The following is a 15,562-nucleotide window of genomic DNA, read 5'->3' on the forward strand; positions in this document are numbered from 1 at the left end:
TAGCTCTTACTACCCAACTGCACACTGCTGGCTGTCATTGCCAATTTTCATTGCTGTTTGCCTCTCTGCACCATTTGATTTTTGTTTTCAGCATCGGCACATGATTCACTGTGCTTACAATCACTCCTCAAGGTCTATCCCACCGTTAGCCTCCCTCCCTCTTTCTCCCCAGAGTACAGCCTGCACGATGGGCCCTGATGTGAATTCATTCTGCACTTCTACCTGCTCTAATTGCCAGCCTGTATGCACTGAGACTAATCCCAAGGCTTCCCTAGGGTACTCTGCAGTTTGCTGTGCCGCACACAAGTTGCTCTTGAGAGCAATAATTCACCTGCATTGTGAGAGTACAGTACAGCTCTACATATTGATTTTGTCTTTGAGAGAATCTAAGTTTCTTATATAGTATATGTGTGTTCGCTTGAGGCACGGTCTGTGTGCACAAGTTTCTCGTCTGTATATGTCCTCTGTGCTCCCCCATGCAGTTACTCCATTGATTAATACTCGCATGCTGGTATTGCACTGTGATGCAGTGATTATAGTGGGAGATGTAAAATGAGAGCAGACATTTATGAGGATGATCCAGGAATCCCTCAGGCAACCTGTCTGAGAAGCGCAGCCCTCAGGCACTAACAGATAACACGATATGACAGGCTCTCTGTGTTCCATATAGTTCCCCCACTAACAAAACGTGTAGAAAACAGCTTTATAATGATGATTTTTTTTTTAGTATCCCACCCTTTCTGCTTCAGGCAAAGTTATGAATCTGAATACCAGCCTGTTCACTGAATCACTGCCTCATAAAAAAGGCTACATCAGAAGTTCTCAACACTTCTTGCTCCTGTCTTCCAGGCTGTTTTCCAGTCTGATATCGGGGCTCTGCTGGAGCAGGTGGGCGCCGGGAAGGAATCACTGAGCTTCATGAAGAGACGCATACGCAGGATGGCAGCACAGTGGGCCTCTGCTGCTCGAAGACTGGATGACAAGCTCCGCAACCACTGGAGAGAGCAGAAAAGGGTGAATATGTGACACGCACAAATATTATGCTTCTGCACACAGTGGAGGATGAAAGTGTGGCATAAGAGAACAATTCTGTATTGTGGTTTCATCTTTTCAAAGTCCTGTGGTTGCAAACCGAATGCTGATGCCAAGCCAGTAAAAAGAATGCTTCTGTGTTTCTGAGGTTTCTTGTTTTTCCTCCGGAAACATATTCCTCAGCTCATAATTTCATGTGAATCCATCTGTTTAGGCATTAAAGAAAAGATGAAAAAACTCTTAGCTTAGGATGTTTTGGATCAAACATCAGAAAACCAGACAGTCCTTTAATGCTCATCTGTTAAGTTACCAGAACAGCTGTGAATCTGTTGGACTTAAAACTTCTTCTTTTATCTTCAGTTACTGGATGGGTATCGCAGGATGCTGACTTACAGATCTACACTGGAGATCAAAATTTAACAACAAATTATAAATACTTGATTTATTCTGAAATATTGCTATTTTTAATTGTTCAGAATTTGATAGAATATCCACTGTGGCTATACCATTGCTGTACTACTGTTTTTTTTTTTTTAAATAACCAAAGCAGTGAGCAAAATTAGAGAACAGTAACCTTCTCTGTGTCAGGAGAGAAGATTTAAACAATGTTTTCTTAGGGCTATAGGATTTAAAAATGAACAGGAAGTGTAGAGGCCCTTGCTTTGAATGACTTCAGCACATCTGCTCCCACAGTACATCACTAGTTTCTCACACTGCTCTGGTTTGATCTTGTTCGGTAACTGTAGTGGGTTTCTTAGGGAGTTTAGATATGGACTCTGGGCTGGCCATTTCATTGTTTCAATATTCTTATCTTCCAGGAACTGCTTAACCCGTTTTGTAGTGTGATAGGGGGCATTTTCTTGCATGAAAATTGCTGCTGATTGGGAGACAATTGCAGTGAAGGTATTGTGTGATGCTGAAGGAGGTTCACGTAAACATTTGCATTCACCCTGCCATGTAGCTGTAAAGGGGGCCATCTTTGATAGATGGATAGATGAATGGACTTTATTGATCCCAAGCTGGGGGATTGCAGTGTAGCAGCAGCATTACACACAATAACAACACACAGACACATCAAAAAGGCAATATAACTGACTTCTTCTCACACTTTGGGTTCAGTCTTTCCCCAGCCCTATTCCCAAAATAATGTTTCCCATCAGACACAAATAAATTGAACTTGCTCTCATCACTGAAGTGCACTCTGGACCAGTTCTTCTCTGTCCACACAACATGCTCCTCAGCAAATGCAAGTCTAGCCTTTTTATTCTTCTGCTGATGAGAAGTTTGGTCACTGTAGAGTTAGCTTTAAGTCCAAATTGTCTTAAACGGCAAGACGCTGTGTGCCGAGAGAGATCCTTGCCCTGGCTACCACTCAACTGGCGAGCAACTCCAGCTGCAGTGTTGAACTGATTCCCCATTGAGAGTCTTTGCATAATCCTGTCCTCTTGTGCACTTGTTTTACGTGGAACGGCCTGTTTGAGGGACTTGATGAATCTTTGTCCTTGTAAAGTTTCAATATTCTTGAAATCACAGACTTGGAACGCCCAACTTCTCTCTGATGGCTGAGAGGGTAACCAGGAGAGCTGCCAGAGAACAGGGTGTGTCCAACAAAAAGTCAATTGTCACCAAGTGCCAGATTAACACCAATAACTGGGAGCGATCTGAAAGTGTTCTCTAATTTTGATCACTTTTTTTTTTCACAAAATAAAGGTTTTTGTTGAAGTGCCATGGTTGTTTAAAAACACATGCTAGGACAGCAGTAGTATAGCAACAGCAGATATTCTATTAAATTCCGAACAGTATTTCAGAATAAATGTATAAATATATAATAAATAAAATATAAATATAAATATTTTTTCTCAAATTTTTATCTCCAATGTAAGTAGCGAACAATGCAAAGCATTTCCTAGCAGGCAGTGATTGGATTTATTGCCCTATCACCACTGATATTTACAGGGATATTTCCTCAACGTTTGAAAGAGCGCTGTCTGCTAGGACAGCTCCTGTCGTATTTTAAAACCTAAAAAAAAAAAAAAAAACAAGTCGCTTGTAAGGAATTAAACCAGAAAACTGGAAATATACTCTACATGTTTAAACAGTAAAATTTACGTAACATGAAATAATGCAACACTGTGCAGAACTTCCCGCACTCACAGTGCTACACTTCCCTCCTTTGATTGAGTTATTTTTTGCCTTTTTTGTGGCTGTTTGATCTGTTGATGACACATGATGATTTGTTTGGTGCTAAGATGTTCTCGTCTCGCTGCCAGTGGGGTGCCAGCAGTCTTCTTTTGCTTTGAGCTTCTCAGTTCGTTTGGTCCAGAATATCTTGTTAAAAATAACCCGCTATTAAACTCTCAACCGATCAATCAGTCCACTTTGTTTCAGACCCACAGAGAATATAATAGTATGGAAGACTAACTCCACCATCATTTGTGTATCTTTTAGAGTGGTTCTCCACCTTATTCACTCAACACTTTACGTTTATATACAACCTAAGGTTCCTTATCACTGCCTTGGATCATTTATGCTGACGAATATATGACTTGAACCGCGAAATCTTGACACATGCTCGTAGCAACAAACTACACATTACAGCTGAGCAGTCAATGAACGCATATGTTATTTTAAAAATAAAGACCTCTGAGACATCTGTTGAACAGTACTGCATGTGTAAGAGTATTTACCCGAGAATATACAGGAATCATATAAAAAATACAGTATCTGTGTCCTTTATTATGTATATTCATCTCATCAAATTCAGTTTACTGGTCTCGAGGAGTACTAATCAAACTAAGGAAAGGATTTTATAATAAAAAAAATAACCCCAATGATGCCACAGTGATGTCATCAGGACTTGAGACTGAACATTTGAAGGGGCAATCTGCTTTATTAACTGGAGTTGCCTTATGGGAAGTGTAGAATCCATTGTATTGGAAGCTTTAACCACATTAGGAACTAAAAGTCAAGATATTTTAGCTTCTCTTGGTTCTGTTTTGATTTCAATTTTTAACCTGTCACTCATGAGTCTTCCAACATTATGATACTAAATTACTGGACATAACCATTTGTAAAATTATGACCAAGATATTTGACCCTATGAAGTGGTACATTCATTTTTAAATCTGATGTCAAAGCCAGCCCAATAGTAGGAACATAATTTATACCCAACACCTGCTAACAAACAGCACTGCAGGGAGAAAATGCACTGTACCTCATTTCCATATGTATGAAATGGTTCATTATAAAAACAAAAACACAACATTACATTTCATGCTTCTTTTGACTGAAGCCCGGTTTATCTGTGACGTGTTACATGAAAGTGTTGTATTAATGAAGCACACTAGGGTTGCTTCTCGTGTGAACATGCTGAGGACAGCTCTCCTGAAAAGTGGCTTGACACTATGAAAGCTTAAAGGTCCAATACTGTAAAGAATGAGATTTCCATGTCTTTTTTTTTTTATTATAAAGCAGGTTGAGGAGCTATATAAATACGGTGAAAGTATCAAAACAGGCAGTCCAAAGAGAAATACAAACAGCCTTTATTCAGAAACTGTGCCTTTAAACAAGCCACCAGGACTTCCGTACGGTTGTGACCGTGACAATCATTTTCCGGCTGCAATGACAGAGACGTCACGAGTGCAGCTGCATACGACACAGGTATGCTGACCAATCAGAGCAGAGCAGGGGTTTTCAGGAGGGGGGCTTAAAGAGACCATGTAAACATTTTCTAGTAGAAACCCAAAATACAGGTTTGAACCTGAAAATTGGCATAATATGTCCCCTTATCCTTGGAGGAATGAGAGACATTAATTTGTAGTGTTAGGCATTTTCCTTTGCGTGTGTGTGTGTGTGTGTGTGTGTGTGTGTGTGTGTGTGTGTGTGTGTGTGTGTGTGTGTGTGTGTGTGTGTGTGTGTGTGTGTGTGTGTGTGTGTGTGTGTGTTTGTGTTGAGTTTTCAGCTGGATGAATCAAATAGTCTTTGTTTGTGAATTTGAAAGTAAAAGTTACTGTCCATTAACCAAACCCTGCAGGGTTTGCTTCCTTCACTGAAACACCAAACACATATTCACCAGGGAAAAGCACACTGCTAGCGTGAGTTTGCAGGCTAGATAGCTAATTAACTGCTCATTACATTAAACAGCATGAACTGTAAACATACCTGCAAATGTCACTATACGATCAATTTAGGTGCTGGTGCCGTCTTTACTCATCAGTATCACTGTTAACAACATATGGCTTGTAATCTACAGAGAATGTTTGTTTACTTTGTCACTGGTTCTTCCGCCAGTGTCGGTATGGAAAAAGTTTAAACATGAGTCAGAAACACTATCCAAGAGGGAAACAAACTTTGACACAGGACTTGTTCTCAGCCTGCCAGCTGCTGTCAACCAAACACTGGCAAAAGGGATGACTAAATACAACACAATACAACAGTATAGATTACAGTAGATTACATCTTGTATTGCATCAGTATCAGAAATGAAAATAAAAATGGTAATGAGCCATATCTAATTATAAGATTGAAGTCTGAAAGCACCAATTTGAAAACTAATTTAGCCAAATCAGATTCTAAAGCTTTGTTTCCACTGTGTTGTGCGGGTTAGTTCGGTGCAGTACGGCACAGTTTGGAATGGCAAAGCCTGGCCTTGTGAGCATTTCCATTTCCAGCCACACCCTCATTTGGGTGACTGATAGGCGGGATGTAGGCCAAATGCCGACAGCAGCATCAGCGAGATAAGTAGTGTGACATCATACCAGTGCGGCGGCAACAAACACAGGAGGTGCCTGCTGTTGTCGCAAGGCGTGAAGATTTTCTGTCGTCCAATCAACAGGCTTTAGTGAGTATAGACGGTCTAGCTCCACCTTTTACTACCGTAGCGTTTTGCTTTGTTACCCCTACGGAAGGGTGATAAAAAATGGTAGGGTACAGGTCTGTTGTTTTGGCCCCTTTTTATAATGGAAACAATGAATTGCGTACTGTACAACGTGCCATTAATGGACCAGTCAATGAAACATGGAGAAAGTCCAGATGCTTATACAACTGGACACCTCTTAAAACCTTATTAACATATTTTTAAATCAGGCCTTGTTGATACAAAATACAACATGAATCTGCAGCTTTATTCGGAAATTGATTTTGGGGGACAGTTCAGGGGAAAAGATCTTATCTGTTTGCCAAGTGGAATACTCGTGCCTGTCAAAACAGGTGTAGATACCTACAGTAAGAGGAGAGAAGAGTTAGTTATTACTCACTGGCACATTTCTAAACAAATAGGCAAATAAATGTGTGGTCCATTGTAGTAGAAAATAGAACGTTTTTTCAAGAGAAAAGTAATTTAGAAAAAAAAATGATTTGCTACCATCTGTTTAAAAATCTAATTTCATTACATATTTATTAGCCTGGAAATTCTATCCTTCCCCATCTGCAATTAAAGTGCTTGTGTATCGTTCTGCATATCAATTAATACTCAGTGGGTCAATTTTCATTTCAACTCCACGCACAGTTGATTTCATTTCTTAGGAGTTGCGTTGGTGTGACTATGCTGTCACTCTGCTTTCTAGATTTCATTAGACACTCAATTATATTTCAAATTTGACATCACCGATCCATGCCATATATCTATATATGTGTGAGTCCTCAATTATTCACCATGCAGGGCTGAAGATTGTCAGAATATAAAAATTTACCGACAATAAAATTGCAGAAATTGGTTGAAGAAAGCTGCATTTAGTGCCTTAACAAAACAAAACGCTGTAGCGCGCTGCATTCTTCTCTTGCCTTGACTTTTCTCCTTTTCCTTCTGCATTCAGATTCTAGTTCATGTGGGCTTTCTGACAGAGGAGTCTGGGGACGTCTTTAGTCCCAAAGTGCTGAAAGGGGGTCCTCTGGGTGAGATGGTGCAATGGGCCGACATCCTCACAGCCCTCCATGTGCTGGGACACGACCTCAAGGTCTCGGTTTCTCTCAAGGAGCTGCACGGGTAAGCTTAGATTTGAATTCCTTTCTGAACATATTCTTTTCAACGCTATTCTCAAGCTGTAGGCAGTCAGCTACTGCTGCAGTCAGCTGCTGCTGCAGTCATTGTACAATATTCAGCTTTGTGTAGTGATTTTACTCCCATCCAAATTTAATGTGAGATTCTTCCGAGCATCAGCGCAGGAATCGTCTGTTTTATGTTTTATTCTTTTAAGTGTATTTATTGAATGAAAATGCTTTGTTGTCTATTCTGCATTCTTTGCCAGTGATCTGAACCCCAATCCCAGCGCTGTTGCCCACACACTGTTTTAGATCACCCTTGGCCACACACAGATAAGCTATTTCTCCTTCCTGCAGAATGCCGTTTCACCCTCAGGGCTTGACAGCATCTCTACAGTTTTGTGCACCTTCTTCCTGCTGCAGCTCACTAACTACAGAGCGATAATGGGCTTGTCTCTAGTCATCACAAACATAAGTACTTATGACGGTGGACAGGCACGCACAGAGACATACAAGACGTGCCTTCCAGTCAGACAGACAAGCTGGTTTAATCTAAAAATATAACTATTAACTGTTACTGTCACACTGGAGAGGTGCAATAAAGAAGAGTTCAGAAGGCAGACGGTTCCAGTCCTGTCTCCGACATTTTCTCTAAACCGTGGCCTCTCAGAACTTCTCCGGCTTCACGCTGGCTTCTCAGGAAAATTACCCTAAAGTGCACACGACGAGATTTGCTGTCGATTTTTTTTCTGCCAGTGGGTGGTGTGAAATCTGGAGCAGACAGGCTGATGATAATGTGTGCTTGTTATTGAGCACTGTATCCACTGCTGTAGGGAAGACATAAGGGCATTGATGAGTTAGAGCTGCCCTTTGATCTTAAATTTCGGGCTGTGAAAAAGAAAAGCTGCCTCGATAAGAATAAACGAGGGAGAGCAGCGAGGTGGGGAAGATGCCGCAGTGGGAATGCTTCTGCTGGCCGCACTATTATTTAGCCCACTAATTGGTGTCATGGTGTATTGAATCACTGCAGTCAGTCTCCATTGGGAATACCATCAGAAATGTTTAAAAAATTGCAGAACACCCACAAAGAAACACCAACCAAGGTTATGGCTAATGCTTTCCAAGAGATGAATTGTGTGTGTGTGTGTGTGTGTGTGTGTGTGTGTGTGTGTGTGTGTGTGTGTGTGTGTGTGTGTGTGTGTGTGTGTGTGTGTGTGTGTGTGTGTGTGTGTGTGTGTGTGTGTGTGTGTGTGTGTGTGTGTGTGTGTGTGTGTGTATTTGAGTCTATGCCTCTCTGCTGGAGAGAGAGACTGTATTGAGAGATTTTACTGCTGTATGTACATTTATATAAGTGTGCAGTGGCCTTCCATTGGGGCTGATATTGGTCTCTATTCATCAGGAAATTAAATCTTCAGCCTTAGAGAAAATATAATGGAAGGCTGAAATTGAAGCCATGTGAATTTGTCAGGCTCAGACCATATTGGATCTCCCCACGAAACACAACATATCGTACATATCCCACTCTCTTTTATGGTCAGCTTAAATTGGCCAATTATTGGCAGATGCTGAACTTCCATAAATGCCCTTTCAGTGACTATTAATGAATAGGAGAAAAAGACAAATGCGCTCCATCCCTTACTCTCCCACACCCTATCAAATTGACAGATCGTTATGTGGGTTGTGCTCCCACAGATTCCCTCCGGCTTGTATCTATTTACATTTCCTCTTCACTCTACCACCCAGGCTTTGGAAAGGAGCTCAATATCACTGAATGGCCTGCTGTGGTTCTTACATGGACAGGATCGTTGCTATGTTTAGTGTTTTCTCCGACAGACAGATAAGCCACAACGGGAGCTTAGTTATGGTGGGAGTCAAGCTGTTGGTTTGCTTCACATAATTGCCACTAATTGGTAACATTCATGCTCTCTGGTGTCCTCACTGACTAGTCACGTTGACTTGCGTCTTTTCCTTTGCTAAGACAAATCAGTTATGCTTGATCATCCCTCCTTCTCTACAAGATCCTTGCTAATTTTTCTTGCCAATGTTCCACGAAGGTGTCTGAAAAACTTTTCACACACTGCTGTGGTAATGTTCTCAAGCGACAAATTGATCAAACCCTTTTGGGAGATGTGTAGCTGTGATTATTCAGTTAATCATTAGTCATTGTTATTATCATACAGCTGGTTTTGATTTTTTTTTACATCAGTCTGTTGCTACATGAACTATGATCACAATGAATAAATGTCTTATTACTATTACTATATGTCTTATTACTATTACTATATTACTTTTCTCAAACAAGGTTTATCAAGTCAATTCAAACGTAGCAGATGACATGGCTGTCCAGAAACAGTGATACATGTCTTCTTGATAAATTATGTCCCAACTCACCTGTTTCTGCTGGTAGCCACAGAGATGTTTTGGATTATCTCATCTCTGCCTTTTGGTCTTATAGTATTCAATGTTTTGTTGGCAATAACAGTAAATTGGTTGGTCTGCTGTGAAATATGTTAACGACTTTTGGATGGACAGCCAATCAATGTTGTGCCGGCATTCAAGGTTGCTAGAGGATGTATAGCCCATGACTTTTCCTCACCAAGAGCAGGTTTTTTTCTGCATTATAAATTTGGAGGCAACCGCCTCGCTCAAATTGTCTGCCGCTGGAATCATGATTGAAAATCTGTGTAGTTCTATGGAAGCTCAGAGGCGATGTTTTAAACTCGGTTCAACCAACTCGACCGCAGCAGATGGGTTGCGTTTGATTTCAGCTCCGGGTCGCAAAATTACAGCGACGCTGCTTGTGTTCCTGCAGGGCAGAAATGGCCCCTTTCAGCATGACAACACACCTGCAAACATCAAATTACCAGAAGCAACATGTTTTCTACAATATACATTGCATGTAACACGTTCTGAACTGTCTCTGAATTGTGTCTGAACCGTCCGTGCAGTTCACTCAACAGACAAGGAGCGAGATTGTGTGCTTACTGCTTAACCATCTTGCGCCAACATGTGCAGCTGGTATCCAAAGTGTTTTGGTAGACAGACGTTTGTTACAAGGGCTCCCAAATAAAAACAGCATATAGCCTACAGAAAAATATGATATTAATTAATATTCTGTTAAAAACTATTTTTACCCCTGCTCACACTGTTAATGGCCCTAGCCTAACCAGAACTGATTTGTCCACTTCAAAGTCTACATTAAGTTTACATTAATAAGCATTACAAGCTGCAAAACTTGTCAGCCAGTTCGTATGGGTCAACGCCGTCTATCTGCCAGCTTCTCTAAATATCTCTGCTTGGCACTGGTTGTTTTTCCCTATAAGGACCCTTTTCTTTTGCCTCATTCTTCTTCATCTCATCACAGTTGTCTCGTCATATCGCAGTTTAAGCGCAATTATTCCATCCCTATGTGCTTCCAGATGTGATTTAAACTCTGTACTGTAGCATTTTCTGGTGCAGTGTTGCCCTGGCAACCAGTAGCCTGGGATTCCAACATGGCGGACAGCCTCAGACCCCTCCCAAATTGTCTCATGTCTGCTCATTCTCAATAAGAGCTCCGCTCTGTTCAAACTTGCTGAGAGTAAACGCACCCCATCGGCGCAAAGCAACCAACGAGTAAAAAGAGTCCCTTTCCCCATTATAAAATGTTTTTAAATCAAGTGGCTGAAATCATTGGGAGCATGACTTAGCTTTTTACTGGCCTCAATTAAAAAAAAAATTATATTTAAGCTTCAAATATAATTTAAAAAGGTATTTAAATGTGAAGATTGACTGAACAAAATGTGTAAGTCTCATCTTATTTTCTGACATAATCCGTTTTGGATTATGCGAACCAACGCGATGCTAAACTTCCCTAGGTTTACAGCGTGGGGGGGGGGGGGGGGGGGGGCGTAAACACTGCTCTTGTTCACGGAACACAGCCAATTCACCTAGCTAGCTAACTCAAGCAAGGTGACGTATATTATGCAAGACAGATGTAGTTCACTGAGCTGCTTAACGCAAAACTAAATGGTACTGTGACAAACTACAACTTTCTTGACTTGCAAAATCCTCTTTCAAATTGACAATTATATTTGTAATTGATAGCATAATTAAAATAGAATCAAAAGATGATTTGTCTCTCACCATTGGAAGATACCGTGGGGGCACCAGAAGGGGAGGGACTTCACCGCTGGATTACCATGAAATTTGGTGTAGACATTAAATCCCCATAATCAAGATATGTTATAATAACTTGGATGACCCTGGGTGCTTAGCATCACCATGTTAGCATTGTCAGTGTGAGCATGTTAGCATGCTGATGTTAGCATTTAGCTTAAAGCACCATATACGCAAGTACAGCCTCACAGCACTGCTAGCATGGCGGTAGGCTCTTAGTCTTGTTAATCTGTGATAATAGGCTGTGGGATTCAAAATTCAATACTCAATTAGTTCATATCTTTTAATGTTTCACTCAATGTTTCACTCGCTCTGATTCAATAGTAGTTCACTTGAGACGGTTCTGAAATCTAAAATACATCTCCCTTTGAAAAAGTCTACGTATGTTTAAACATACTATGGAAGCTCTAAGAGGTCAAAGATTACATACATTGTATTTCCTCTGTCTTACTCTAATTTTTCTCTGTTTTCTCGTGATAACAAGATAATTATTTGAGATCTGGAGGATCAGTGTATCAATGTCAGGGGAGCAGGAAAATATTGATCACCTTCACATAACTCTTCAATCAAGGCCTGGCAGGCTGAAATAACTTTATGCCTTTTTATTACAGATGATGTTCACATCAGTGTGCACCATCTAAGAAGACGGTTAGTGAGGCTTCAGCTTTATCAGAGGCGCGAATAAGCGTGATGTCCTCATTAAGTACAGTTATGTTTTTTGTTTCTTAGACAAACTTTATTGTCATCAATATTATATTACAACAACATAAATACCAGTACAGGGAGGAGTTTTACAATGTACACATAAATCAGATTTCAGTTTAATTTCATAACAGTAAATAATCAACTGAAATCATGTGTCAGTGTTGTCAATAGCGTTCTTCAAGATATGAGAAGTCTTTATGAGGTATGACATGTCAGGTTCGATAGAAATCTCAGGCCTATCACGTCTCATTCATTTACTATCAAATAAATTATCTTTTTATCTCTGGAAAACAAATGAAAATGATCTTGTTATAACGAGAAAACGGAGGAAATAAAATGTCATAACATACGTTTTATTTCCTCCGTTTAGGGCTTCCGTAACATACACATTTAAAATACTTATAATATCATTTTTCATATTATTGTACTCATCATTCATACTCTGTGTCTTAACTGAAAGCACCCGTAATCCGTAAATCCCCCCAAAAGTGAAATGCTTAACAATGTAGACATGAGATATGATTTTGAGACTCAAATCTTCAGTCGTGAAGAGAAGAAAGCTCAATGTACAGGCAGAGCAGCAGTAATAGAAGAACAAGAGAAGTACAGTCCTGGGTTTACTGTAATTGAGGTGGCTGACATCACTTCTTTCAGTAACTCAGGCACTTGTCACGCACTGAAAGGAGGGCCCAAAGACAGCTGTCACTTCCGCTCGAGATCCCATCCCCTCCCACAGCGGCACAGGTAATTACCTGGCGACAGAGCATGCTGTCTCAACACCTGAGGGGGAGGGAAGGTCGGGGGGGGGGGGGGGGGGTGGAGCGAGAAAACAGAGGAGAATAAGGAAGGGTAGAGGTAGCTGCAGCCTGTCAGGTTCTGTCAGCAGAGTGGAGAAGTAATGAACGCACACACTGCCACCTAGAAGAGCTGTGATCCAGAGATTCAAGATTCAAGATGTTTGTTGTCATATGTTCAGTTAAGACAGACGTCACACTGCACAATGCAATTCTTACTTTGCACATCTCCCTGGTCAAAAAAGAAAGTAAATATGAAATAAAAATATGTATTTAACTAAACAGTGTCAAAAAATATAATTTTAAAAAGGCTACAATAAAATTTAAGTTAAAAAATATTATTTTTTAAAAGTACAGACTAAAAATAAAACTAAATTAAAATTAAAGTGAAAAGATGGAATCTTAGAACAGATCCAAGAGCAATATTGCACGATTAAAATGAGAAAAAAAGGATGGATCTCACACTCTCTGCCTTCTCTTTCTTTCTCATGCTGATTAAATCTCACTGTTTTAGACACTATTGTATCCCAGGCTCTGGTTTAACAATCAGGATGTGAGTGCTGCCATGTGTAGACATTTTGCCGATGGCGGTTCTATATCAATTATGTCTAGTGGGCTTCACTTGACAGAGCACATTAGCACCGTCACCAGAGAATTTCCCCCCGTTTCTCCCTGCAAACGCAGATGGACCTGAATTGTGTGATCAGTAACCCTAAGAAATTATTTAACAAATGTCAAATTGGAGGGCAACTGTGTCTGTAATTCACCGGCCTGAACAGTGGAAGTAATTACAGGCAGGGCATTCTCAACTGTAAAAAAAAATAAATGAAATCAAAGCTGTATTTTTCCTCAAAGCTTCAACAAAGAGCCTTATTATGCTGCCAGTCTCTGTTTAAGCCTTTCCATAAGTGCTGATGCTTTGTCACCCTGCGACCTTCTGATTGATGTGCTGTTGTTTTTATGCTTTGAGATTAAAGTCAAAAACAGCAGCATTGATCAATCAGTGAGACAGCATCTCAGACTTCAGAATTTGTCTCCAGCACAGTGTTGTATGGTGACTAACTTAGGTCAGGAGTGCAGTGCTTGTGTGATATTCCTTCATTTCGATTACTATAGAGCAACACAACTGATTTTCACCAAACAATAAAGGGGTTTTAGTACTAGAGATAGACAGAAAGGTTTAAACCAATTTTACTACTGATTCCCGGTGCACACCCAAAATTGTTATATTTTCTTCAGCATAAGGACTTTGTTTACCGCAGTGTAAGAAAATTAGGTCCTCTTGTGACGTTGACAACTCAGAAAGTGCTTCCAGGATATAAACTGAAGAGAAAATGGGTAGAAAGTACAAATGAGGTGCTGATTTTGAACTTCAGTCCTTCTCATTAAGTAAAAAAGCCAACATAAAAGCCGTTTAAAATCTGAATTTATCCCAGATGTTTGTATTATTGACCTAACTTACAGTATATAGATTAATATCCACATTTTCCTTTTTTAAAAGGAAATTGAGTAAATAAAATAAGTAAAATAATGAGCCCTGGTTGCTCTTTATGCATTAACACAGCTGTTAAACCTAAAGTAAGTGGCTCCTGTGTTATTGTAGCAACCATTCTCGGGAGATGAATTATAGCGAGATAGTGCACATCAAAGTGGCACATCAGCTGTATCTGAACATAACAGCAGCAACATCTGAGTTTTTGTCTCCTCCTGTTCCTGCAGTCTCAAGTGATTGATTAGCATGCCCGACCGTTTCCTCTGGCAGGCCGCAGGCTTCACGCACAGTAGAACATCAACTCTCCTCCCTGCCCATGTCATTCCCCTCCTACTGCGAGCCCTCCCTCCAGCAGCCCCGCAGCCCTCAGTAAACCCCTTGCCCCCAGCCTAAACCCCTCATATGTGCCTGAAAATCCGTCTCAGCCAATTCCCTTCACTGCTGGACATATGAACCCTTTCTCTAAGAAGCAATGCAGTAAGACTATGGAGTCTCTAGCATTCTTTTGTTTCTCTCGCTCTCTGTCTTTTGCCATGCTGTCAGTGGCCAGCTGTGAAACAGAAATTGTGCCCGATGGTGGTTGTCAAATGGTGTCAAAAAATTATGCAAGTCTTGCACCTTTGTTCCCTTTTGGCAATCCATCTCACACCACTTCTTTCTTTTCTGAAGTCTGAGAAGGTCATTAAAACACAGATTTTCTTTTTTTTCTTTTTTCTTTTGACTGTAGAGCTCACTTTCATACTGTTTGAAAAAGAATAGATGGAATTATCCTCATTACAATTATTGTCTGTGTGGCCTGAGCCTTGTATCGCTTGTGCCAATCCAGTGTCGTCCAAAACCTGTTAAAAATGCATTTAGAAACATGAAGTTGTACACAATGATAATACTTCCCTATGATGGACATGGCCTGTGGGATTTATTCTGAAACAACTCAACTTGCATTTTCAGTATTTGAAGAGCAGCTCTGTCTTAGACATCGATTAGTATGGATGCGTTTATGCTGGTGAGAGGAATAAACATTTGATACGTCCATCATAGTAAAGCAAAATGTCACCATTATGCAACAGTACGGCCTTTTTTATGTGTTTTTAATACATTTTGGATGACAATGGACCTGTAAATCACAAACGCCTAGATTTTATCGGGTTTTGGCTGCATAGACTACTTGTTAGTGGGATGCACTCATTGTGGGTTATGGTCTTTTCATTGGATTTGTATATAATGATGAAAAGATAAAATAATGCCAGCCTTATCCTTAAATCTTATCTGTGTGTGTCTATGTGTGAAGGAGATGAGAGAGAACGAGATTGTGTGCCTGCTTTTGTATTCATACTGTATGTGTACTGTATGTGTGCTTGTGTGTTAAAGTATGTGTGCACCGTTTCCACACTCCTGGCTTCTT

At 40.4% G+C, this 15,562-nt stretch overlaps 1 protein-coding gene across 1 annotated transcript in view; it reads left to right on the top strand.

The window, feature by feature from the left end:
- Positions 1-15,562, top strand: part of mgat5b (alpha-1,6-mannosylglycoprotein 6-beta-N-acetylglucosaminyltransferase B) — a gene marked incomplete at both ends in the record, with an annotated part of 64,629 nt that overhangs the window by 27,062 nt on the left and 22,005 nt on the right. Inside the window, 2 exons of the mRNA XM_083931867.1 lie at positions 850-1,014; positions 6,846-7,015. Of these exons, the coding sequence (XP_083787993.1) occupies positions 850-1,014; positions 6,846-7,015 (335 nt within the window). The remainder of the gene's footprint in view (positions 1-849; positions 1,015-6,845; positions 7,016-15,562) is intronic.

The sequence above is a fragment of the Echiichthys vipera genome, assembly GCF_963691815.1.
Source record: "Echiichthys vipera genome assembly, chromosome: 17".
Classification (NCBI taxonomy): domain Eukaryota; kingdom Metazoa; phylum Chordata; class Actinopteri; order Perciformes; family Trachinidae; genus Echiichthys; species Echiichthys vipera.